Here is a 27,953-nt window from a genome sequence, read left to right as displayed (position 1 = left end):
GAGAGTGCGAGTACAATCTGTTGTTGCGCCATCAACTCCCGTCATTACCAGTATTTACGCTGTCTGTATTATTGCCATCATTGCTAGGAATGCCTTCATTGCAAGTGTCTCGAATTGCAATCCTAATAGGGATAAGAAAAAGAGAGAATATACACTCTAGGATTTTATGTAAAAATAAAAATGAGCTGAATTTCCTGCTACAAGTTCTGAGTTACATTTAAATACCAGAGAACTTCTAACCTTGATGCCAAGAGCTGAAGATACAAATACTTAATCTGGAACTTTGCTGCTGTATGTTGGGAGATTTTGTTACTATTTGAAGATGATTACACAGGCACAATGGGGCACAATTTAAAGACCCAGTCTTATCCCAGGAAATGATATTTTGTGATTCACCTGATTTTGCTTGGAAAGGAGGACTATAGTCATGGGAAGAGATTTTCTTTGTTTTTTTTTTCTCTTGCAGCCAAGGAGACTGAGGGGTGACCTGACACAGGAATATAAAATTATGAAAGGCACAGATAGAGTAGATAGTCAGAATCTTCTCCACAGTCGGGGTGCCGAAAACAAGAGGGCATTGATTTAATGAGTGGAAAGAAGGCAATGTCCATAACACAATGGAAGTGAATGGAAGCCTAATCACAGGGCTCCAATCCGAGAAGCAGTCAACAGACAATACACAATAGACAATAGGTGCAGGAGTAGGCCATTCGGCCCTTCGAGCCAGCACCGCCATTCAATGTGATCATGGCTGATCATTCTCAATCAGTACCCCGTTCCTGCTTTCTCCCCATACCCCCTGATTCCGCTATCCTTAAGAGCTCTATCTAGCTCTCTCTTGAATGCATTCATAGAATTGGCCTCCAGTGCCTTCTGAGGCAGAGAATTCCACAGACTGTGGAAACTCTCTGACTGAAAAAGTTTTTCCTCATCTCCGTTCGAAATGGCCTACCCCTTATTCTTAAACTGTGGCCCATTGTTCTGGACTCCCCCAACATTGGGAACATGTTTCCTGCCTCTAACGTGTCCAACCCCTTAATAATCTTATACGTTTCGATAAGATCCCCTCTCATCCTTCTAAATTCCAGTGTATACAAGTCTAGTCGCTCCAGTCTTTCAACATATGACAGTCCCGCCATTCCGGGAATTAACCTAGTAAACCTACGCTGCACGCCTTCAATAGCAAGAATATCCTTCCTCAAATTTGGAGACCAAAACTGCACACAGTACTCCAGGTGCAGTCTCACTAGGGCCCTGTATAACTGCAGAAGGACCTCTTTGCTCCTATACTCAACTCCTCTTGTTATGAAGGCAAACATTCCATTGGCTTTCTTCACTGCCTGCTGTACCTGCATGCTTCCTTTCAGTGACTGATGCACTAGGACACCCAGATCTCGTTGTACGTCCCCTTTTCCTAACTTGACACCATTCAGATAATACTCTGCCTTCCTATTCTTACCTCCAAAGTGGATAACCGCACACTTATCCACATTAAACTGCATCTGCCATGCATCCGCCCACTCACACAACCTGTCCAAGTCACCCTGCAACCTCATAGCATCTCCCTCACAGTTCACACTGTCACCCAGCTTTGTATCATCTGCAAATTTGCTAATGGTACTTTTAATCCCTTCATCCAAGTCATTAATGTATATTGTAAATAGCTGCGGTCCCAGCACCGAGCCTTGCGGTACCCCACTAGTTACTGCCTGCCATTCTGAAAGGGACCCATTTATCCCCACCCTTTGCTTTCGGTCCGTCAACCAATTTTCTATCCATGTCAGTACCCTACCTCCAATACCATGTGCTCTAATTTTGCCCACTAATCTCCCATGTGGAACCTTGTTGAAGGCCTTCTGAAAGTCGAGGTACACCACATCCACCGGCTCTCCCCTGTCAATTTTCCTAGTTACATCGTCAAAGAATTCCAGAAGATTAGTCAAGCATGATTTCCCCTTCGAAAATCCATGCTGACTCAGAACAATCCTGTTACTACTATCTAAATGCTCCGCAATTTCGTCTTTTATAATTGACTCCAGCATCTTCCCCACCACTGATGTAAGACTAACTGATCTATAATTTCCAGTTTTCTCTTTCCCTTCTTTCTTAAAAAGTGGGACATCATTAGCTACCCTCCAATCTACACGAACTGATCCTGAATCTATAGAACATTGGAAAATGATCACCAATGCGTCCACAATTTCTAGCGCCACCTCCTTAAGTACCCTGGGATGCAGACCATCAGGCCCTGGGGATTTATCAGCCTTCAGTCCCATCAGTCTACCCAACACCATTTCCTGCCTAATGTGAATTTCCTTCAGTTCCTCCGTCACCCTATGATCTCTTGCCACTAGAACATCTGGGAGATTGCTTGTATCTTCCTTAGTGAAGACAGATCCAAAGTACCGGTTCAACTCGTCTGCCATTTCCTTGTTCGCCATAATAAATTCCCCTGCTTCTGTCTTCAAGGGACCCACATTTGCCTTGACTATTTTTTTCCTCTTTACATACCTAAAAAAGCTTTTACTATCCTTCTTTATGTTATTGGCTAGTTAACCCTCGTACCTCATCTTTTCTCCCCGTATTGCCTTCTTAGTCATCTTCTGTTGCTCCTTAAAAGAGTCCCAATCCTCTGGCTTCCCACTCTTCTTTGCTTTGTTGTACTTCTTCTTTTATTTTTATGCTATCCTTGACTTTCCTTGTCAGCTACGGGTGCCTCTTACTCCTCTTAGAATCTTTCCTCCTCTTTGGGATAAATTGATCCTGCAACTTCTGCATTATTCCCAGGAATACCTGCCATTGCTGTTCCTCCGTCTTCCCTGCTAGGGCCTCCTTCCAGTCAATTCTGGCCAGCTCCTGCCTCATCCCTCTGTAATCCCCTTTGCTATACTGTAATATAGTCTTCCAACATCACCCTCTGCTTCCTTCCATGAAGCCAATTTTCTATCCATTCAGCTATCTCTCCTTGGATCCCATGGGATCTAACCTTCCAGAGCAGCCTACCATGCGGAACTTTGTCGAATGCCTTGCTGAAATCGATATATATGTCAACAGCTCTGCCTTCATCAACCTCTTTGGTCACATCATCAAAAGAACTTAATCAGACTCCTGAGACATTTCTGACTTTGTTGTGTAATCCTGTCAAAACTTGGCAAGGACTTGTATATTATTAATATCTTTCGTTATAGTCATCCCAGAAATTGCAGTGACATTTTTAGACTTTGATATTACAATTAGTGCATGATGATGGCATGCGTTAATATTACCTGATGGCATATACACAGCAATACAGTTATTACCTGAAGCTACTGAAAGCTGCATTTTCAATCTTGTCACTAACGGAGCAAATCCTTGTTTGCAGCTACCCACTATATCATCCAAGTCAAGTGTCCACACTGCTGCTCCACCAAACCTTTCAGCCCGTAGCCACTTGACCTACAAAGATACATTAACCGTCAACCGTTTGAGGAATGAAGTTCAACTGTAGAACAAACGTAACTAATTTATGAAGTCTGCATTATCTCTTCAGTGGCTGCTTCTACACACACCACAGGGTGATGGAGAGGACAGTGAGTAACATTTCAAATTTGAATTTTTGCCTCAGTTCTTATTTTAATATTGCTGATAAAACATCAAAAAACTATTGCTTATGAAGCCAAATTTGGCTAGCTTTGTTAACTTTTTGGAGATTCAGAGATTCTACTGCTCATTGCTACACTGGTAGGTGAAATAAACTATTGATTTTTTTGATAAATGAATGAATAAGTTTATTGGACAAGTGTGTGCATATACAAGGAATGTGCCTTGATGTTCCGCTCACAAATGACATACAGTTAACAATTAAGAATAAAGCAGATGAAAATGAAAAAAAAAGTTATTAAAACATTTATGATGCCATATGAAAACTGGGCAGGAATCACCGATCCTTGGATTCCAAGCTTCTTATTGAGTTATTTAATTACAGTGGTTTACAGGATTAGTCTATGATTGTATGACTATTGGGAATGGGGAATATTAATCAATGTGGCCTTAGCTACAAGAAGCATCAGATACATGTCTTTATCCTACATGAGCATGATTGTACATTCACTGAAGAGCAAGAATATTAATGATTCCTCTTATTGGTAGCATGAAATTGCTTGGCTGGCTGATCACAGTTTGCACACCAGGATTTAGCTACTGCTCGGTATCAATAGACAATAGACAATAGACAATAGGTGCAGGAGTAGGCCATTCAGCCCTTCGAGCCAGCACCGCCATTCAATGCGATCATGGCTGATCACTATCAATCAGTACCCCGTTCCTGCCTTCTCCCCATACCCCCTCACTCCGCTATCCTTAAGAGCTCTATCCAGCTCTCTCTTGAAAGCATCCAACGAACTGGCCTCCACTGCCTTCTGAGGCAGAGAATTCCACACCTTCACCACCCTCTGACTGAAAAAGTTCTTCCTCATCTCCGTTCTAAATGGCCTACCCCTTATTCTCAAACTGTGGCCCCTTGTTCTGGACTCCCCCAACATTGGGAACATGTTATCTGCCTCTAATGTGTCCAATCCCCTAATTATCTTATATGTTTCAATAAGATCCCCCCTCATCCTTCTAAATTCCAGTGTATACAAGCCCAATCGCTCCAGCCTTTCAACATACGACAGTCCCGCCATTCCGGGAATTAATCTAGTGAACCTACGCTGCACGCCCTCCATAGCAAGAATATCCTTCCTCAAATTTGGAGACCAAAACTGCACACAGTACTCCAGGTGCGGTCTCACCAGGGCCCGGTACAACTGTAGAAGGACCTCTTTGCTCCTATACTCAACTCCTCTTGTTACGAAGGCCAACATTCCATTGGCTTTCTTCACTGCCTGCTGAACCTGCATGCTTCCTTTCATTGACTGATGCACTAGGACACCCAGATCTCGTTGAACTCCCCCTCCTCCTAACTTGACACCATTCAGATAATAATCTGCCTTTCTATTCTTACTTCCAAAGTGAATAACCTCACACTTATCTACATTAAACTGCATCTGCCATGTATCCGCCCACTCACACAACCTGTCCAGGTCACCCTGCAGCCTTATTGCATCTTCCTCACAATTCACACTACCCCCAACTTAGTATCATCTGCAAATTTGCTAATGGTACTTTTAATCCCTTCGTCTAAGTCATTAATGTATATCGTAAATAGCTGGGGTCCCAGCACCGAACCTTGCGGTACCCCACTGGTCACTGCCTGCCATTCCGAAAGGGACCCATTTATCCCCACTCTTTGCTTTCTGTCTGTTAACCAATTTTCTATCCATGTCAGTACCCTACCCCCAATACCATGTGCCCTAATTTTGCCCACTAATCTCCTATGTGGGACCTTGTCGAAGGCTTTCTGAAAGTCGAGGTACACCACATCCACTGACTCTCCCTTGTCAATTTTCCTAGTTACATCCTCAAAAAATTCCAGTAGATTTGTCAAGCATGATTTCCCCTTCGTAAATCCATGCTGACTCGGAACGATCCCGTTACTGCTATCCAAATGCTCAGCAATTTCGTCTTTTATAATTGACTCCAGCATTTTCCCCACCACTGATGTCAGACTAACTGGTCTATAATTACCCGTTTTCTCTCTCCCTCCTTTCTTAAAAAGTGGGATAACATTTGCTATTCTCCAATCCACAGGAACTGATCCTGAATCTATAGAACATTGAAAAATGATCTCCAATGCTTCCACTATTTCTAGAGCCACCTCCTTAAGTACTCTGGGATGCAGACCATCAGGCCCTGGGGATTTATCAGCCTTCAGTCCCATCAGTCTACCCAAAACCATTTCCTGCCTAATGTTAGGCGAAGACTTATCCATTGGCTGAAGAAGTGAACTACAATGTTAGACAGGACTAATATAGAAATATTTAAAAACTAACAAATATTGAACCAAAAAGAGTAATAGCAAGCCATCATAAAAAATATCAAAATAATTCATAATAAATAAAGTGTACTTTGACATCGATACTTCGCATATTATCATATCCAATCCAAACTCCATCCTTGACAGCATATGGAATCTTCTGATCTGAATCCCAATGTTTATCTGCTCCTTTCAAAAACTCACAGATCTGTTAATAAGAAAGATTAAACATTGTTCGAACATATTAGTGGATCACTTGGACCTTGTACTTGAACTTTGTCATCTTCCTAAGTTCTCTCCCTTTCTGTGTAGCCTGTTTCGTTTCATTGATTGAAGGAAACAGCACTTTGTTTTTTGCTCAAGATTTCAACGTCTGCAGTCTAGATCTTTGACGCCGAGGGACATGGAATTAATTTAATTTAGTTTAGAGATACAGCATGGAAACAAGCCCTTTAGCCCACTGGTTGCAAACTGACCATCAATCACCTGTTCACACTAGTTTCATGTTATTCCACTGTCTCATCCACTCTATACACACTAGGGGTATGTAATTAACCTACAAACCTGCATGTCTCTGGAATGTGGTCATAAGGAATAGGAGTAGAATTAGGCCATTCGGCCCATCAAGTCTACTCCGCCATTCAATCATGGCTGACCTATCTCTCCCTCCTGACCCCATTCCCCTGCCTTCTCCCCATAACCACGGACACCTGTACTAATCAAGAATCTATCTCTGCCTTAACAATATCCTCTGAATTGGCCTCTGCAGCCTTCGGTGGCAAAAAATGCCACAGACTCACCACCCTCTGACTAAATAAATTCCTCATCTCCTTCCTAAAAGAACATCCTTTAATTCTGAGGCTCTGACCTCTAGTTCTAGACTCTCCCACTAATGGAAACATCCTTTCCACATCCACTCTATCCAAGCCTTTCACTATTCTGTGTGTTTCAATGAGGTCCCCCCCTCATTCTTCTAAACTCCAGCGAGTACAGGCCCAGTGCCGACAAATGCTCATCATTGGTTAACCTACGCATTGTTGGGATCATTCTTGTAAACCTCCTCTGGACACTTTCCAGAGCCAGCACATCCTTCCTCAGATATGGTGCCCAAAATTGCTTACAATATTCAAAATGTGGCCTTACCTGCGCCTTATAGAGCCTCAACATTACATCCCTTTTTTTGTATACAAGCTCTCTTAAAATAAATGCTAGCATTGAATTTGCTTTCAATGTGGGAGGAAACCCGCACAGTCACAGGGAGAACATGCAATCTCCACACGGCACCTCCACCCAAGATCAGGATTGCACCTGGGTCTCTGGGGCTGGGTGGCAGCAGCTGTACCAGACCTAATTTAATGAAGACACAAGGATCTGCAGCTGCTGGAATCTTGAGTAAAAATCAAAGTGCAAGAGCAACTCAGCAGGTCAGGGAGCATCTCTGGGAATGGATTGATGATGTTTTGGGTTAGAATCCTTCTTCAGATTGGGGAAAGGTTCCAATCTGAAACATCACCTTCCCTGTTCTCCACAGATGCTGCCTGACTTACTGAGTTACTCCAGCACTTTGTGTTTTGCTACTAATTTAATGATTGCAGAGGTGTAAATGTGCCATTAAAATAATATTTTTTCTCCTAGGAGTGTAACATGTGGGTAACCAAAATTAACTGTATTCTGGTGGTGTAAAGATTTGAGAGATATTTCAGACAGACTGGATATATTGATGAATTTAGAAGCTTGCAATAATCCTCTTTGATTTAAAATATATTTGCTTAACATTAGGCGTTGAGGAGGCATGCATGGGTATAACATGATAATCCTTTACGATCAAAACAGAAGTGCTTGGCAGCTGCAAGCTCAGGCAGCAGTATCCAAGTTGACTACCAAGATGGGCAGCATAGCGGTAGAATTGCTGCCTTACAGCACCAGAGACCCAGGTTCAATCTTGACAAAGGGTGTTGTAAACTTTCAAATGTATGTAACTTAAACAATATACGACCAATTTAAATAAAACTTGTTGCCGCGAGAGTGGTGATTAAGGTGGCGCAAAAATTGATATATATACAAGATCTGAGTTTTAATAGTATAATAAAATAATATAGATAGATAGATGGTGAAAGGTTAGGTAAGGGGGAAGTACAGCAAGACCTGGGTGTCCTTGTACACCAGTCACTGAAAGTTGGCGTGCAGGTACAGCAGGCAGTGAGGAAAGCTAATGGCATGTTGGCCTTCATAACGTGAGGATTTCAGTATAGGACTAAAGAGGTTCTTCTGCAGTTGTATAGGATCCTGGTAAGACCACATCTGGAGTATTGTGTACAGTTTTGGTCTCCTAATTTGAGGAAGGACATCCTTGTAATTGACGCAGTGCAGCGTCGGTTCACGAGATCGATCCCTGGGATGGCGGGACTGTCATATGAGGAAAGATTGAAAAAAACAAGGCTTATATTCACTGGAGTTTAGAAGGAGGAGAGGGGATCTTATAGAGACATATAAAATTCTAAAAGGACTGGACAAGCTAGATGCAGGAAAAATGTTCCCAATGTTGGGGGAGTCCAGAACCAGGGGCCACAGTCTTAGAATAAAGGGGAGGCCATTTAAAACTGAGGTGAGAAGGAACTTTTTCACCCAGTGAGTTGTGAATTTGTGGAATTCTCTGCCACGGAGGGCAGTGGAGGCCAAATCACTGGATGAATTTAAGAGAGAGTTAGATAGCGCTCTGGGGGCTAGTGGAATCAAGGGATATGGGAAGAGATTGGGCACGGGTTACTGATTGTGGATGATCAGCCATGATCACAATGAATGGCGGTGCTGGCTCGAAGGGCCGAATGGCCTCCTCCTGCACCTATTTTCTATGTTTCTATATTAATGTTTTTAGCACCTCATAATATGCCATGGTACCAGGTTGATTTGTATATTTGCCTTTTGGACCAGGACCATTTGCTGGAGCACCAATACGCCAATTTGTGGTTTGAAGTTTGAAGCTCCGTCCGTAAGTTGGAAATCCAACTATTAATTTATTTCCTGGTGAACCTTGAGACCTGTAATATTTAACAGCATATTCCTGTAACAGATGAAATTTGAACAATGAATTTAGGAAAGGTTAATCATTCAAATTTTGTTTTAAGAATGATTCAAACATCAGTTACAATGGGTTTAGGTTTATTACTGTCATGTGTATCAAGGTACAGTGAAAAGCTTTGTTTTGCATGCTATCTAAACAGATCAAATGTACCATACATAAATACAATCAAATCAAGCTCAAGTACAATAGGTAGAGCAACGGGGAAGATATAGAGTGCAGAATATAGTTTTCATCATTGTGGCGCATCAGTTCCATCGACAAAGTAAAATGTCCGCAATGGGGTAGAAGTGAATTGGACATACCCTCGCTTATGGAAGGATCGTTCAGAAGCCTAATAACACAGGAAAAGAAGGTGCCACTTCCAAGGTTCTGCTGGACAGGAGCTGGGTGAAGCAAGAATGACTGTGGTGGGATGAGTATTTGATGATGTAGTTATTACATCTTTCATATACCACCAATAAATGATTTTGCTAACATACCACATTCAAAAACTGCAGCTCTCCGTGTTCGTTTTTACTTCGACGCAAAGCACTATGGTGTCCAATGAAAATATTCCATGGGCCATGGAAATCAAACGACATCACAATGATGAAATCCAAATATCTACAAAAATGAAAATAGAGGAACTTAAATGATAATTAATAATACTGATTCAACTTGCTTAAAAAATATATCAATGACATACATTTGAAGTCAGTTTCGTACAGCAGAAAAATAGGTTATTCAGCCCATCATATCCATACTAACCTTTTAGCTCATCTGGCAGGCAAGGTAAAGGAAAGTCTTAAGAGATTTTACAGGTATATTGAGTGTACAAGGACTGGGGAGAGAATAGGTTAGCATGGTCATCCTTGTGAAGAGCCACAAGAGGGGAGATATTAAATTAATATTTTTCATTTGTTTTTACTGAGAAGATCATGAAAGCTGTGGATGTTGTGATGTCTTAGATCATGTATAAATTACTAAAGTCGTATGGGCAGTCTTAAAGTGCATTAAGAAGGGTGAATCCCTAGAGTCTGACTGAGTGTATCCTTAGACCTTTTGGGAAGAAATTGCAGAGATGTTTGCATCATCTTTATACGTCTGATTTAATCACCTTGGCATCAGATGATAATTTTATCCCTTGTTTTTTCTTCATTGTTTTCAATTTTATGATTTAAAAAAATATTAGACTCAGACCAAAAATTCCCAAGAAAAGTCTATGATTTTTTAACTGACTTGTCAACTTGAAAGCTAAAAACCATCGCAAACAATCTCTATTAAATGAAGTATATACTTACGGAGAAATTATGCTAAGTTCATAACTATCATCAATTAACTGTTTACCAGCAGACATAGAAGCTACAAGCATTAGTTCATATTGTTGTGTATCTGTTGCCTCTTCAATTAAGGATTCTTTCAATTCCTAGGAGGAAAATAAAGAATCATTAGAGTAATATTTTGGGTCAATGGTCCAAAAGGGTGATTACTTGGATTGCAGACCAGGTACTATAGCCTTGTTCTAGCATTTTCCAGGTAACGCTTCCCCATGGAAACACAAAAGCCTTTTCTTCTTAACTTTTTAAAAACATTTTAGATACAGCATGGAAATAGGCCTTCAGCTCACTGAGTCCACGCTGACCATCGATCACCTGTTCACATTAGATCAATGTAATCCCATTTTCTCATCCACTCCCGACACACTAGGGACAATTTACGGAGGCAAATTAACCTATAAACCCGCACGTCTTTGGGATGTGGGAGGAAACCGTGGTACCTGGAGGAAACCCACGAGGTCACAGGGGGAATATGCAAGCTCCACAAGAACAGCACCCAAGGTCAGGATTAAACCTGGTCTCAGGCACTGTGAGACGGCGGTTCTACCAGCTGCGCCACTGTGCTGTTAAAATGTTGAGCAAAAAGCAAAGTGCTGGGGTGCTCATGCCAAAACACAGGGTTTGAATACAGTGTACTAAAATAATGAACCTCTTGAAAATGTTTGAAGATTTAGCCTGAAAATAAATCCAAATAAAGGCGAGGCAAACTAAAATATAATTGATTTTAGCATATACTAGACCAAGTGGACCCGTTGGGCCCATTCCCCGAAGAGGGGGGACAGGGAAGGGGAGAGGGTGTCACTGAGTGAGCCCTGGACCCAAAGCCTCTCCTGTATTGGTGTGGCACCCTCACCCCCCCCCACTCAATTCCCCTTATCCCCCCCTCCTCCCTCCACTGACCCACTCCATCCCCCCAACGCCACCCCCACTTGCCCCTCCCCTTCCCCCACCCCCCCAGTCCTGCCTCCACCCCCCTTCCCCCTCCTCTATTCCCCCCTCCCCCTCCACACGCCCCCACCTGCCTCCCCTCCCCCCACCCTCTCTGCCCGCACCCCATTCTCCCCCCACCCCAATCTTCCCTCCCCACCCCCTCTCCCCCACCCTCCCCCTTCTCTCCCAACCCCCACTCTCACTCTCCCCACCCCCCCTTTCCCCCCACCCCCCTTTCCCCCCACCCCCCTTTCCCCCACCCCACCTCTCTCCTCCCCCACCCCCTCCCCCCCACTCTCTCCTCTTCCCCACCCCCACTGTCCCCCTTCCCCTCCACCCCCACTCTCTGGGACTACTGGAGGCTGCCGGCGGCGGCGGAGCTGGGACTGCTCGAGACCGGTGGCGGAAGGCTCGCACAAGATGGCAGAGCGTGAGGAAGAGAGCGGCCGCCATTTTCCTGGAGTCGCGACGGGGCCGTCGGTGGAAGTGGCTCTCGTCGATGACACCGTCGGTGGAAGTGGCCGCTGAAGGAGGAGGAGAAGCTCCCCGTTGGTGCTTGTGTTGCGGTGATGGCGCTGGGCCCGGGCGGGAGCAGGGACTCGAGGACGCCGTAGGTTGAAGGGACGGAAGGATGAGTGGACCATCAGTGCGACCATCTCCCTCCTGCTCGGAGTGTCCCCCAGGTGTGGGAGAGTGGGGAGAGGGGAGAGAGGAGAGAGGAGGCACTGAGACGGGGTGGACGGTCCCGCTAACGGCGGCCATCTTGCTTGGGCGAGTGAGGAGAAATCGTGCGTGTCCTATTGTGATGTCACACGCTGAATACGGGCGGGGGGGAGCGCGAGCTCATCTCTCACAGTCGCACGGGTGCCATTGTGACGTCACACGCTGAAGACCTTCAAGAAATGGGTTAGAAAGGAATTTTTTAAACTTTAAAATCTCTCTAGTTTTAAAAATGTAGCTTCAATTTGAATGAGAGTTGTTAGACATTATGCCCAGGATAATGGTGAGTAACGTGGGCCAAATATTGTGGCGCTATGGTATACCGTTTTGGCTGTGCGAACCAAAAAAGTTATGGTGGACACATACATATATATATATAGATATATATATATAGATAGATGACACCTGATAGTTAAAAATAGTAAAGCATTTGCACAACAAAGAATTGTAAAATTAAAGGCTATCTTCTCACCTCAATCAATCTTGTGTAGAGATTTTTGTTTTCTGCTGGGTTTCCTTTAGCCCCGGGATAGTGCCAAGCAACATCGACACCATCAAAATTATGTTGTCTCAGGAAACTAATCAAAGACTTGATGAATGCCCGCCTAGTTGATTGAGTGGACACCACATTGTTGTAACTGATGAAGAAGCCAGAATAGTTGGAAGAAACAAATATATGTTGGAAGGAACTGCAGATGCTGGTTTAAACTCAAGATAGAGACAAAATGCCGGAGTAACTCAACGGAATAGGCAGCATCTCTGGAGAGAACGAATGGGTGATGGGTGAGATCAGGTAGGTCCAGGCGGACTGAGCAAAGGTGTCCCGGTTGCCAAAGAACACCTTCACTCAGTCCGCCTGGACCTATCTGATCTCCCAGTTGCTAAACACTTTAATTCCCATTCCGACACTGACCTTTGAGTCCTAGGCCTCCTCCATGGAAATTGGAGGAACGGCATCTCATATTTCACGTGGGAGCTTACAACCCAATGGTATGAATATTGATTTCTCCAACTTCAAGTAACCCCTACATTCCCTCTCTCTCCATCCCTCCCCCATCTATCGCACCAGCTTCTCATTAATTAGCTAACAATGGCCTGATTCCTTTATCATTGTTACTTTTTTGCATATCTTTCATTCACTTATTCAATATCTCTCTACATCCCCGTCTATATCTCTCGTTTCCCTTTCCAACTCTCAGTCTGAAGAAGGGTCTCGACCTGAAACGTCACCCATTCCTTCTCTCCAAAGATGCTGCCTGACCCACTGAGTTACTCCAGTATTTTGTGTCTAAACGACAGATATAGGTGTGTTACATTTCTTGAGTTAGAATGAATTGATACATTTTCTGGACATAGGTATTTAGTAGACAAACCCGTTTTTCTTGGTACGGATATTTGGATGCACAAATATACATTCGTTAAGGTACTGTTTGGGACAAAGAACCATCATTTATTTATTTGCCTCTGTACTCCACAATTTGAGATTTGTAATAGAAATAAATCACGTGGTTATAATGCAATAGACAATAGGTGCAGGAGTAGGCCATTCGGCCCTTCGAGCCAGCTATTCAATGTGATCATGACTGATCATTCTCAATCAGTACCCCGTTCCTGCCTTCTCCCCATACCCCCTGACTCCGCTATCCTTAAGAGCTCTATCTAGCTCTCTCGTGAATGCATTCAGAGAATTGGCCTCCACTGCATTCTGAGGCAGAGAATTCCACAGATTTACAACTCTCTGACTGAAAAAGTTTTTCCTCACCTCCGTCCTAAATGGCCTACCCCTTATTCTTAAACTGTGGCCCCTGGTTCTGGATTCCCCCAACATTGGGGACATGTTTCTTGCCGCTAACGTGTCCAACCCCTTAATAATCTTATATGTTTAGATAAGATCTCCTCTCATTCTTCTAAATTCCAGTGTATACAAGCCTAGTCGCTCCAGTCTTTCAACATATGACAGTCCCGCCATTCCGGGAATTAACCTAGTAAACCTACGCTGCACGCCCTCAATAGCAAGAATATCCTTCCTCAAATTTGGAGACCAAAACTGCACACAGTACTCCAGGTGCGGTCTCACTAGGGCCCTGTACAACTGCAGAAGGACCTCTTTGCTCCTATACTCAACTACTCATTGGCTTTCTTCGCTGCCTGCTGTACCTGCATGCTTCCTTTCAGTGACTGATACACTAGGACATCCAGATCTCATTGTACGTCCCATTTTCCTAACATGACACCATTCAGATAATAATCTGCCTTCATATTCTTACCACCAAAGTGGATAACCTCACACTTATCCACATTAAACAATACAATACAATATATCTTTATTGTCATTGTACAGGGGTACAACGAGATTGGGAATGCGCCTCCCATACGATGCAATAATTTAATTAGCTAGTCAGTATTAATTTAAACAACCCAATGAAACAAATTGTAACAGTTTTAAAACAGAATAAAGTGCAAGTAGATCTGTGCCAGATCACTGTGCGATGTGACCATCCGGCTCAGCAGGACTGGTTCATAGCAGCTATGGCCCTGGGGATGAAGCTGTTCCTAAGTCTGGAGGTGCGGGCGTAGAAGGCCTTGTATCGTCTGCCCGATGGTAGAAGTTCGAACAGACTGTTGCAGGGGTGTGAAGCGTCTTTGTGGATGCTGGTGGCTTTTCTGAGGCATCGTGTGTTGTAGATGCCCTCCAAGGCTGGTAGCTATGTTCCGATGGTCCTCTGAGCTCTATGGACTACCCGCTGAAGAGCTTTCCTCTCTGCCTCCGTGCAACTGAGGTACCACACAGGGATGCCATGTGTTAGGATGCTCTCTACGGTGCAGCGGTAGAAGGTCGTCAGCAGCTGTTGGGGTAGACCAGACTTCTTCAGTGTCCTCCGAAATGTGAGTGCCCAGAAACTTGAAGCTGGACACTCTCTCCGTTGATAAAGATCGGGGCGTATTCCCCGTTGTGTGACCTACGGAAGTTGATGATCAGCTCCTTGGTCTTGGTGGTATTTAGGGACAGGTTGTTATCAGAGCACCAGTCCGCCAGGTTCCGCACCTCCGCTCTGTATTTTGTTTCATCACTGTTGGTGATCAGCCCGATCACCGTTGTGTCGCCTGCAAACTTGACAATTGTGTTGGTGTCGAATGCAGGAACACAGTCGTGTGTGAAGATGGAGTAGAGCATGGGGCTCAGAACACAGCCCTGTGGTGTGCCGGTACTCAGGGTGATAGTGGAGGACAGGTGCGGGCCCATTCTCACTGCCTGCGGTCGCTCCAGCAGGAAGTTCAGGATCCAGTCGCATAACGACGAGCTGAGGCCTAGATGGTGGAGTTTGGTGATGAGCTTGGTAGGGATGATCGTGTTGAAGGCAGAGCTAAAGTCAATGAAAAGCATCCTCACGTACGTGCCCTGTCTCTCCAGGTGAGTCAGGACAGTGTGAAGAGCCAGAGAGATGGCGTCCTCTGTGGGTCTATTTGCCCTGTATGCAAATTGTAAACTGCATCTGCCATGCATCCGCCCACTCACACAACCTGTCCAAGTCACCCTGCAACCTCATAGCATCTTCCTCACAGTTCACACCACCACCCAGCTTTGTATCATCTGCAAATTTGCTAATGGTACTTTTAATCCCTTCACCCAAGTCATTAATGTATATTGTAAATAGCTGCAGTCCCAGCACCGAGCCTTGCGGTACCCCACTAGTACTGCCTGCCATTCTGAAAGGGACCCATTTATCCCCACTCTTTGCTTTCTGTCTATCAACCAATTTTCTATCCATGTCAGTACCCTACTCCCAATACCATGTGCTCTAATTTTGCCCACTAATCTCCTATGTGGGACCTTGTCGAAGGCTTTCTGAAAGTCGAGGTACACCACATCCACCGGCTCTCTTAGTTACATCCTCAAAAAATTCCATAAGATTAGTCAAGCATGATTTCCCCTGTCTTCTGTCTTCGAGAGACCCGCATTTGCCTTGACTATTTTTTCCTCTTCACATACCTAAAAAAGCTTTTACTATCCTCCTTTATATTATTGGCTAGCTTACCCTCGTACCTCATCATTTCTCCCCATATTGCCTTTTTAGTTATCTTCTGTTGCTCTTTAAAAGAGTTCCAATCCTCTGGCTTCCCACACTTCTTTGCTATGTTATACTTAATCTCTTTTATTTTTATGCTGTCCTTGACTTCCCTGTGTACATTGGCAGATTTTAATAAAGGCCATTTTTATACATTTTGGTTTCACTATGTAGAAATTACAGCAGTGTTTATACATTGTCCCCCCGTTTCAGGGCACCATAATGTTTGGGACACAGCAATGTCATGTAAATGAAAGTAGTCATGTTTAATATTTTGTTGCATTTCATTTCCTTGCAATGGCTGCTTGAAGTGAAGTCTGCAATTCATGGACATCACCAGTTACATAGAAACATAGAAAATAGGTGCAGGAGGAGGCCATTCAGCCCTTCGAACCAGCACTGCCATTCATTATGATCATGGCTGATCATCCACAATCAGTAACATGTGCCCAACTTCTCCCCATATCCCTTGATTCCACTAGCCCCCAGAGCTCTATCTAACTCTCTTAAATTCATCCAATGATTTGGTCTCCACTGCCCTCTGTGGCAGAGAATTCCACAAATTCACAACTCTCCGGGTGAAAAAGTTCCTTCTCACATCAGTATTAAATGGCCTCCCCTTTATTCTAAGACTGTGACCCCCTAGTTCTGGACTCCCCCAACATTGGGAACATTTTTCCTGCATCTAGCTTGTCCAGTCCTTTTATAATTTCATGTCACTAAAAGATCCCCTCATCCTTCTAAACTCCAGTGAATACAAGCCTAGTTTTTTTCAATCTTTCCTCAAATGACAGTCGCGCCATCCCAGGGATCAATCTTGTGAACCTACGCTGCACTGCCTCAATTACAAGATGACCTTCCTCAAATTAGGGGACCAAAACTGTACACAATACTCCAGATGTGGTCTTACCAGGGCCCTATACGACTGCAGAAGAACATCTTTACTCCTATACTGAAATCCTCAAGTTATGAAGGCCAACATGCCATTAGCTTTCTTCACTGCCTGCTGTACCTACACGCCAACTTTCAGTGACTGGTGTGCAAGGACACCCAGGTCTTGCTGTACTTCCCCCTTACCTAACCTGACACCATTGAGATAATAATCAGCCTCCTTGTTTTTGCCGCCAAAGTGGATAACATCACATTTATCTACATTATACTGCATCTGCCACGCATCTGCCCACTCACTCAACCTGTCCAGGTCACCCTGCAACCTCCTAACATCCTCTTCGCAGTTCACACTGCCACCCAGCTTTGTGTCATCTGCAAACTTGCTAGTGTTACTTCTAATTCCTTCATCCAAATCATTAATATATGGTAAATAGTTGCGGGCCCAACACCGAGCCTTGTGGCACTCCACTCGCCACTGCCTGCCATTCTGAAAAGGACCCGTTTATTCCTACTCTTTGCTTCCTGTCTGCCAACTAATTCTCTATCCATGTCAACACCCTACCCCCAATACCATGTGCTCTAATTTTGCTCACTCATTTCACGTGTGGGACCTTATCAAAGGCTTTCTGAAAGTCTAGATACACTACATCCACTGGTTCCCCTTCATCCATTTTACTTGTCACATCCTCAAAATGTTCCAGAAGATTAGTCAAGCATGATTTCCCTTTCATAAATCCATGCTGACTTGAACTTATCCTTTTACTTCTATCCAAATGCATCGTTATTACCTCTTTAATAATTGACTCCAGCATCTTCCCCATCACCGATGTCAGGCTAACTGGTCTGTAATTCCCCGTTTTCTCTCTCGCTCCTTTCTTGAAAAGTGGGATAAAATTAGCTATCCTCCAAAATGTATGGTATGGTATGGTAATCCACAGGAATTGATCCTGAATCTATTGAACATTGGAAAATGATCACCAATGCATCCACTATTTCTGGAGCCACCTCCCTGAGTACCCTGGGATGCAGACCATCAGGCTTTGCTAATTTTTTTCTCTTAACATATCTAAAGAAGCTTTTACTGTCCTTCTTTATATTCTTGGCCAGCTTCTTCTCGTATTTCATCTTTTCAGCCCCTATTGCCCGTTTTGTTACCTTCTGTTGTCCTTTGAAAGTTTCCCAATCCTCTGGCTTCCTGCTACTCTTTGCTGTGTTATACATCTTTTCTTCTAGTTTTATTCCATCCCTAACTTCCTTTGTCAGCTACGGTTGCCTCCTACTCCCCTTAGAATCTTTCTTCCGCTTTGGAATGAAATGATCCTGCATTTTCCGGATTATGCCCAGAAATTCCTGCCATTGCTGTTCCACCGTCATTCCTGCTAGGATCCCTTTCCAGTCGACCTTGGCCAGCTCCTCTCTCATACCTTCATTGTTCAACTGCAACACTGACACTTCCGATTTAACCTTCTCCCTCTCAAATTGCAGATTAAAACGAATCATATTATGATCACTCCAAGCGGCTCCTTTACCTTGAGTTCTCTTTATCAAATCTGGGTCATTGGACAACACTAAATCCAGAATTGCCCTTTCTCTGGTAGGCACTCTACAAACTCTCATTCTTGGTGCCCAGAACCAACATGATTTTCCCAGTCTACCTGCATATTGAAATCTCCCATCACCACAGTGGCATTACCTTTGTTACATGCCAGCTTTAACTACTGCTGCAACTTCTATTTACACCCCACAGTTGCTGGTTGTCTTCTCTGCCAGGCCTGTATTGCAGCCATCTTTAGCTTATGCTTGTTTTGGGGGTAGTCCCTTTAGTTTGATGTTCAACCTATAAAAGGCATGCTCAATTGGGTTCAGATCGGGTGATTGACTTGGCCACTCAAGAATTGACCATTTTTTAAGCTTTGAAAAACTCCTTTGTCGCTTTAGCAATATGATTGGGAATAATTGTCTTGCTGTAGAATGAACCGCCGGCCAATGAGTTTTGAGGCATTTGTTTGAACTTGAACAGAGAGGATGTGTCTATACACTTCAGAATTCAATATGCTATTACCATCAGCAGCTGTATCATCAATGAAGATAAGTGAACCAATACCTTCAGCAGCAATACATGCCCAGGCCATTACACCCCCAGCACTGTGTTTCACAGATGAGGTGGTATGCTTTGGATCTTGGGCAGTTCTTTCTCTGCACCATACTTTGTTCTTGCACTTACTCTGATACAAGTTAATCTTCATCTCATCTGTTCATGAGACCTTTTTTCCAGAACTGTGGTTGCTCTTTTAAGTACTTCTTGGCAAACTGTAACCTGGCCATCCTATTTTTGCAGCTAACCAGCGGTTTGCATCTTGCAGTGCAGCCTCTGTATTTCTGTTCATGACTTCTTCTACGGACAGTGGCCATTGACAAATCCACACCTGATTCCTGAAGAGTGTTTCTGATCTGTCGGACAGGTGTTTGAGGATTTTCTTTATTATAGAGAGAATTCTTCTGTCATCAGCTGTGGAGGTCTTCCTTGCCCTGCCAGTCCCTTTGCGATTAGTAAGCTCACCAGTGCTCTCTTTCATCTTAATGATGTTCCAAACAGTTGATTTTGGTAAGCCTAAGGTTTGGCTTATTTGGCATCAGCCAAATAAAACTCTCTGTTTTATTCTTGTTTCTCAGTCTCATAATGGTTTCTTTGACTTTCATTGGCACAACTTTAGTCCTTATGTTGATAAACAGCAATAAAAGTTTCCAAAGGTGATGGAAAGACTGGAGGAAAGACTAGGTGCTGAGAGCTCTCTTATACCTGCATTAAGGAGGCAATTAAACACACCTGAGCAATTATAAACACCTGTGAAGCCATGTGTCCCAAACATTATGGTGCCCTGAAATGGGGGGACTATGTATAAACACAGCTGTAATTTCTGCATGGTGAAACCAAAATATATAAAAATACCCTTTAATAAAATCTGACCATGTGCACTTTAACCACATGTGATTTTTTCTATTACAAATCTCAAATTGTGGAGTACAGAGGCAAATAAATAAATGATGGGTCTTTGTCCCACATATTGTGAGGGCGCTGTATATAGTAAGAAGTTTCATTTTCTGTGTTCTCATTTCAATAGCTTTTATTTATAGCTTAGAAATTATTAATGATGCTGCACAGGCCTATGGAGTTAGCTTCTCCAATGCATTAAAAAGTTTGACATTGAATTTGAAGAGAGAACAGTTGACGAAGAAAGAAAATTATTAAAATATTTGTGAACACAACAGCCAGGAAGTTGGACAGTGAGAATAGAGCTTAAAAGATTCTACCTGGAATCAAGAACCAGGGGACATAGGTATAAGGTGAGGAGGAAAAGAATTAATAGGAACCAGAAGGGCAACCTTTTTTTTACACAAAGGGTGGTAGGTATATGGAATGAGCTGCCACAGGGGGTAGTTGAGGCAGATACTATCACAATGTTTGAAAAATATTTGGACAGTTAAATGTTTAGGATAAATTTAGAAGGATATGGGCCAAAAGCAGGCAGATGGGACTAGTGCAGATGAGGCATGTTGGGTAGCATGGGCTAGTTGGGCTGAAGGGGTTGTTTCTGTGCTGTATGTCTCTATAACTCTAAACAGACCAAGATGACAGGCAGGTGAAAATGTGTGTTCATGTCTTGGCTAGTGGAACCTCAGAGGAAGTATGTCCTTTAATGCTAGAGAAAGGAACTAGAGAGGAGCAGACCTGATCGTTTGTTTTACTTTTGAATGCCCAGTAGCTCCTGGAAAACACACTGAAAACCGCACATTCAATTACCAAATGTTAAGTCTTTGGATGTCTATTTGTCATGACTTTTTACAGCCAGCAATCTGCGTAACCAAAGGTCGACTCACATCAATCAGAAGACGTCAGTGAGAGAATATTCATTGCCAAGTCATCCCACAACAAATCAAATAGACTTTGATTCTAAGTCCTCCAAGTTTCTGACATTGCGAGATGTTTTGGTCATTTATGCTTCTCCTACATCCTCTCCAGCTCCCCATTAATATCAGTTGAAAGAAGGGAGAAAAGTCAATGAGGCTCACTTTTCCAAACTCCACCTGCAGCTTTATAGCTTTTGGAAAAATACTACGGCTAATTTAGTTTTAATGTTGAACACAATTGTGAAAAGCCGATAATTTTTTTGTTATAAATTCAAGGTAGCACTGATGAACATGATGGTAGTTATTGATATCTTTTAATAAAAGGACTTGTCACATTTTCTTACCGCGAGGATCCAAATATCCACCCTCCAACAGCCAGCAGCGTCTTCAACTTGTGATTCCTTTGAGAAATAAAATATTTTGTGGTGTTACTTTAACAATTCATTAAAGCTATAAATACCTTATAAACAAAAACTGTTGGTTTAGACTGAAGACTCACCCATTGAAGTACATAACCCCGAGTGTTGCAATTCATATCAGAGATTTCCTGCACAAATATGTGCATTTCTGGTCTGTCCATTATTAAATCATAGGGGCTAGAGATTCAATAAGTTAACACCATAGTTTTGGGTACTATGCAATGTAATATCTCCGCTTTAGAGCAAGGCCAGAGAGTGCTCTTTGTACATTTGAACTTGTTACCACCACACTGTGCTCTTTAAGTAATTAAAATACAGATGTAAAGCATGGATGAGTTAATCCTGCTTTTCCTAAACATCATAATGTTTGTCTTAATAAAAATAACGCAGGCCACTTTCAAAAAGGGATTTTGTTTTAGCAGTTGTAGGGCAGCACCTGCACTACGTAAGGGGCTGATCAATCACTTGTATTTTGGTAGGGAACCTATGACATCTTTGCCATAGGTTCCTCAGTCATAATTTCAGAGTAAACAGCATGAATAGTAGCTTCAGGGCAAGAACTGAAGGCAAAGCAAACATGCCCTAATGGTTCAAGGTGGGAAGTGAAGTAGGATTCATAGAATCATAGAGTGATGCAGTATGGAAACAATCCTTCGGCCCAACTTGCCCACACCGGCCAACATGTCCCAGCTACGTTAGTCCCATGATTTTATACACCTCTATAAGATCACAACTCATCCTCCTGCACTCAAAGGAATAGAGTCCTAGCATACTCAATCTCTCCCTCTAGCTCAGATCCTCTAGTCCTGGCAATATCCTTGTAGATCTCTACCCTTTCCAGCTTGACATATTTCCTATAACATGGTGTCCAGAACTGAACAATACTCAAAATGCGGCCTCACCAATGTCTTAGACAGCTGCAACATGGCCTCCCAAGTTTTATACTCAATACTCTGCCTGATGTCTAATGCACCAAAATCCTTTATGACCACCCTATCTACCTGCGACTTCACCTTCAAGTAACCATGCACCTGCTCTCCATTCATTCCAATATTCTCTTCCTCAAGGGTGTACAGGGAATCATGTTCCCATCCCCAGCTCAGGCAGTGATGAGATACATTGGCCTCATTGATCTTACAAAGCTTTCTTTTTACTCATGGAAACCCACAATTGTCATTGTAGACACAAGAGGTTGCGGATGTTGGTGTGCAAATATAACACAAAGTGCTGGATTAACTCAGCAGGTCAGATAGCATCTCTGGAGAACATAACGGAGGCTCCGTCGGAAGGCCAGATGGGAATGGAGGTGGCCAATCTCGTGCGGGGTCTTTGTCGGAAGGTCGAAACTGACGGAGAGGTTTTGCCGGGCAGCCCAACTCATCTGGAGGCTCCTCGGACATGGACCCCCCACCTGCGAAAGTCTAAAGGGTCTCGACCCGAAACGTCACCCATTCCTTCTCTCCAGAGATGCTGCCTGACCCGCTGAGTTACTCCAGCATTTTGTTACCCCACCCAGGAAAGCTCATTGACATGGAATGGAGACATCAGGCATAGAGGGCAAGGGCCGGTGGGAGGATGAACCGGGGTAATGCCTCCAGCACCTTTAGGTAGGCTGCAGGAGGTTGCTCCCGGGACACGAGATGACTGATGAGGAAAAGAGAGAGATAGTGGTTTTGCAGGCTTAACTGGTCATGGGCAACGGAGGGGATCGGGAGCCACTTAGGTAGAATGAACATGCGGGAATCCAGAATTTGAAGGATAAAATGGTGCCACACATGGCGGCGTGATATCATTATACGCAAAATGAATTTCATTGTATAATGTTTAATTGCATATGTGACGATTAAATATCCACTGAAGTGAATCCATTGAATGTCTGAAGAACTGTCCTAAACCGAAACGTCATCTATCCATGTTCTCCAGAGATGCTGCCTGACTGAGTTACTCCAGCAATTTGCTTCTTTTTTAAACCAGGATCTGCAGTTCCTTGTTTCTCCACAGATGTTGCCTGCCTCATTGAGTTCCTCCAGCATTTGTGTTTTGCTCCAGAATCATCATTGTTGCTTCCTTCACATATAATGTTCTAGAACATCAGTAACAATTCCCGAGAACATAGGAGTTCAATGCATTGAAGACAAAAGAGATGAAACCATATCTAAACGTAGAACGGTATTGCAGAGAGGACTCTCTTGAACATCTACGGGTGCACATTAGAAAGCATATTGACTGGCTGCATCACAGCCTGGTTTGGAAACTTGAACGCCCAGGAGTGAAGATGACTGCAAAAAGTGTGAACACTATCCAGTCCATCACGGTTCTGACCTTCCCACCTTCGGTGAAATTGACAGGGCAGCCAGCATCATCAGAGACCTACACCACCATGGCCACACACTCATTTCGCTCCTGCCATCGGTAAGAAGTTACAGGAACTTTAAAACTGTAACGTCTGGGTTGAGGAACAGATTCTTCCCTGCAGCCATCATGCTATTAAACACTACAACCTCCAAATAAGCTCTGAACTACACAGACACTGGGGTATTGGTTTTGTCTTTTTGCACTATTATTGTTTATTTGATTTGATATGCATGTATAAAGAAGAAAACTTTTTCTAGCTTATTATATTGTTTACAGAGTACTATGTTTACATATTACATATTCTGTTGTGGTGCTGCAAGTAAGAATTTCATTGTTCTGTCTGGGGTATATGACAATAAAACACTCTTGACACTTGAAACTAAAATTATTATTAAGAGAATCTTTTGAATTTAAATGAAATCTCGATAAATGGACTTCTACTCACATTAATTTGAGATCATTGAAGATTTTGTAATTAGCTTCATCATTATCTTCAGTGGTAACAACTTGATACCGTTCATTAATGGCAGCAAATGCATAAATCAAATGGGTGCACAAATAAGGGTCGATATCACTAACCGTGAACCGACTAGGTCCGTCTCTATATTGTGCCCAGTTTGTGAAATAACAAGCTAGCACAATACTGTTGCCTAAAAATAGAAAATAAATTATATTTTGATAGAACCCGTAATTCACAAGAAATACATTAAAAAAATATTGTATCATGTGGAAAGAAATGCTCTGGTTATGTTTTATTGATGGTTCAACTTTTTAGTAGCAAAGATGGGTAACACAGAGGCGCAACAGTTGAGTTGTTGCATTACAGCGCCAGAGACCTGACTTCAAGTACTGTCTGTATGGAGTTTGTACGTTCTCCCTTTGACCGAGTAGATTTTACCGGGTGCTCCAGTTTCCTCCCACACTCCAAAAAAATACAGGTTTGTTGGTAAAATACAGGTTACGATTGGCTTCGTAAATTGTCCCTAGGGTGCAGGATAGAACTAGTGCATGGGTGATCGATGGATGGCACGGACTCGCCGGAGGGCCTGTTTCCACGTTGTATCTCTAATGTAAACCAAAGATATTAAACTTTCTACATTTTACTTCCATAAATTACTGCAATGTAAATTTCTGGTGGCAGCAATTTATAGTTTTTAATAATGACTATTTTTTAGAATCCAAATACTTATTTGGTATATAATTTTTACTAAGTTACTAGTTCACTAAATTCTAAGAAATGGTCCAGTGTGAGGTGTGACTTACCCAGATGCAGTTGGCTCAAAATGATAAATCCCACTAGAAAAACAACAAGAAAAATATTTTGTTGTTTTACTTCAGTATAAAATGCTACCAACATGGTCAAAAATAAATTATTTGTACATTATATTTAATACTGATAAAATGTCACAATAATGGACGTGGGCCAGTGACTGAAACCTTAGGAAAGGCAAAAGTTTAAAGAAATAATTTTGGAGTAAATGCTTAATAAACAAAAAGAGATCGGAGAAGCAAAGTCACTTTACTAGAACATACCAGAAAATTGAACATTGAAGTCTGAAGTCAAAGCAGCTAATAGTTGATCAATGAAAGGAAGAAAACAGCCTTTATTGGAGAAATATTTTTATAATCCTCAGATATAATCCACCAAGCACGACATCCGGAGGCTGCAACGGATCGTTCGTACAGCTGAGAAGGTTGTTGGCTGCCATCAACGACCATTGACGAATTGTACACTGCAAGGACCAGGAAGCGAGCGGGCAAGATCATCTCTGACCCCTCTCACCATGGCCACAAACTCTTCGAAGCACTTCCGTCTGGAAGGCGACTCCGGACTGTCAAAGCAGCCACAGCCAGACATAAAAACAGCTTTTTTTCCACGAGTGATAGTTCTACTCAATAACCAAAGTCTATAGTCTCTTTTTTGCTCTGGTTTATTTTCACCCACATGTTTAGACCATAATGGTGTATCCTTATTGTTTTGATGCGTTTATGCTTTATTCTTAATTGTTAACTGTATGTTTGTGTTGTCATTTGTGAGCGGAGCACCAAGGCACATTCCTTGTATATGCATACTTGGCCAATAAACATATTCATTCATTCATTCATAATGGTCAAGATTAAAAAGAAGAAAACTAAAATAGGAAGATAGACACAAAAAGCTGGAGTAACTCAGTGGGACAGGCAGCATCTCTAGAGAGAAGGAATAGGTGACGTTTTGGGTCAAGACCCTCCTGAAGAGATCTGCCTGCCCCACTGAGTTACTCCAGTTTAATGTGTCTATCTTCGGTTTAAACCAGCATCTGCAGTTCTTTCCTACACATAAAATAGGGAGATGTTGGGATGTGGAAACCTGGACATCTGTCAGATGCTCAAAGGGTCACAAAATGACTCAGCAGGTCAGGCATCATCTCTGGAGAACATGGATAGGTGACATTTTGGGTTGAGACCCTTCTGCACATCACCTATCCATGTTCTCCAAAGATGTTACCTCATCTGCTGAGGTAACAAATTCCAGCAATTTGTGTCCTTTTGTGTATTAATCAGCTTCAACAATTCTTTGTTTTTACAATCTGTCAGATGCTCCTTGATTGACATGGTCAACTGCAAAAAAAAGTGTTTTATACAGTTGTGTGTGCATAACTAGGAAAGAAGCAGAGAAGAAAAATAAGCATAAGGGAACTAAGCTGACATGCAATAACAATACAATTCGCACATTTTGATAAGCTTTAACGCTGCTTATTTCTGCTTTGTAATCTCTGCAGTAATACTACCTAAAAGGACTAACTGTTACCCCCAAACACCTTCAAAAATAATGCAGAGAGAAGTCTCAGTGCAACTCAGGATTCCCATTTGGGGAATCCTTTAGTTCTCAGTCAGTAGGCAATCAAGGAAACACACAAATTATCCCATTCTGCCAGTCTGTTTGTTTTATTCCAATATTGTTATTTTTCACATTTTCTGGAACCTTGAAGCCCAAAATTCTATTGGGGCCTTTCATATTATTAAATTTGTGTTGAAATTATGCAGTCACAAGGAACTGCAAATGCTGCTTTACAAAAATAACAAAAATTGCTGTTACAACTCAGCGGGTCAGGCAACACCTGTGGGGAGCATGGTTTGGTGACATTTTGGGGGTAGAAACCTTCTTCACAATAATGCACACTGCACGAGCCTGGGCAGATCTAGAAAATGGCTGTAAAGGGAGAACTTAACCGATACATTCAAAGTTACAAAGATACAGGGAGATATGAGTCTTGTTGAATCTGCTGAATTTTGCAGGATGCAACTTTCTGTAAATGAGGCAGAATGTCAAGACCTTATATCCTATACATATATACTGAAATGTGTGTGCACAGGATTTCAGGCCAGTCTTTCTTTTAATCTGTTGTTGATTTCCTGTTTTAATTCAAGATCATCCTTTTTGCTGCAAGAAATGCAATTAAATCTCAACATGGAAATCTGAAATAAAAAAAAATGAGGATATGAGATTAGGTAACATTTGTAGAAAGAGAAACAGAATTAGTTATTAAAATTATTCATCAGAACAATTTTCCTGATGCAAAATCATTATTAAAACATTTCTTTTTCTACAAATGCTGCCTGAGCTGCGGAGTATTTTCAGCATTTACATTTTTGTTCAGTAAAGTGTAGATGGAATCCACCATTATAATTGCCTCTTATTAATCCAATTCGATTGTAAATACTCTACGAGTAGTCAACCAGCTTTAGCACTTGCCAGGTACCATATATAAGAAAACAAACACTTGAGGTTAACCGTTTGCATTTTAGCAGACTAAATTTACTTGCAGATTTTTAAATAATTACAATAACAATATTGCCGAATAAATGGAATAAACAGAACAAATGAAGTTTTTTGCCAATAAGTTAATCTCATTTTTAATTGTAAAAGAAACCCTACAAAGTTGGTCGTTCATGAGATTTTAATTTTGCCAACTAGCTTTGGCATCGCCCAAGTGTAATGGGTTACCTTTTCATCTGTCAGTGGTGTATTCATATGAAATAAGGGCCTCCATTTCAAGTCAATGGCTTCTTTACCTCCTTCACATACTCCAACTTGGAGGTTGATACTCCAAATATGTAATGAATGTTGTATGTTTTATAACGAATATAGTTTGTCTCAAACAAAGTCAGCCACTTTGTTTCTTTGTTCCTCTTTTGCCTTTACAGCAGTGCCACCATTAGGTTAGTACAAAACCAAATAGCCAGAGCAGTAGCATTAGTTTTCAACAAATATGTTCTCAACAAATCGCCACAATAATTCTTGATCAAGTTATCTATTTACACATTTCAGCATCTTTAGACATATTCTTATTAGTCATACATACCAAACAGGTGACATATTAATTCCAT

At 42.4% G+C, this 27,953-nt stretch overlaps 1 protein-coding gene across 1 annotated transcript; it reads right to left on the bottom strand.

Moving 5' to 3' along the window:
* Positions 1–54: 54 nt before the first annotated feature.
* Positions 55–27,953, bottom strand: LOC144605161 (acidic mammalian chitinase-like). Its single transcript, XM_078420236.1, has 11 exons — positions 27,929–27,953; positions 24,846–24,878; positions 24,028–24,232; positions 21,153–21,209; positions 12,414–12,579; positions 10,256–10,380; positions 9,455–9,578; positions 8,772–8,954; positions 5,985–6,101; positions 3,300–3,435; positions 55–122 (listed from the first exon to the last, which is right to left on the bottom strand). Exons 1-11 carry the CDS (start codon positions 27,951–27,953, stop codon positions 55–57), a joined length of 1,239 nt encoding a protein of 412 aa, XP_078276362.1.

The sequence above is a fragment of the Rhinoraja longicauda genome, chromosome 24 (genome assembly GCF_053455715.1).
Source record: "Rhinoraja longicauda isolate Sanriku21f chromosome 24, sRhiLon1.1, whole genome shotgun sequence".
In the NCBI taxonomy this organism is placed as follows: domain Eukaryota; kingdom Metazoa; phylum Chordata; class Chondrichthyes; order Rajiformes; family Arhynchobatidae; genus Rhinoraja; species Rhinoraja longicauda.
This window is presented reverse-complemented; position numbering and strand designations above follow the sequence as displayed.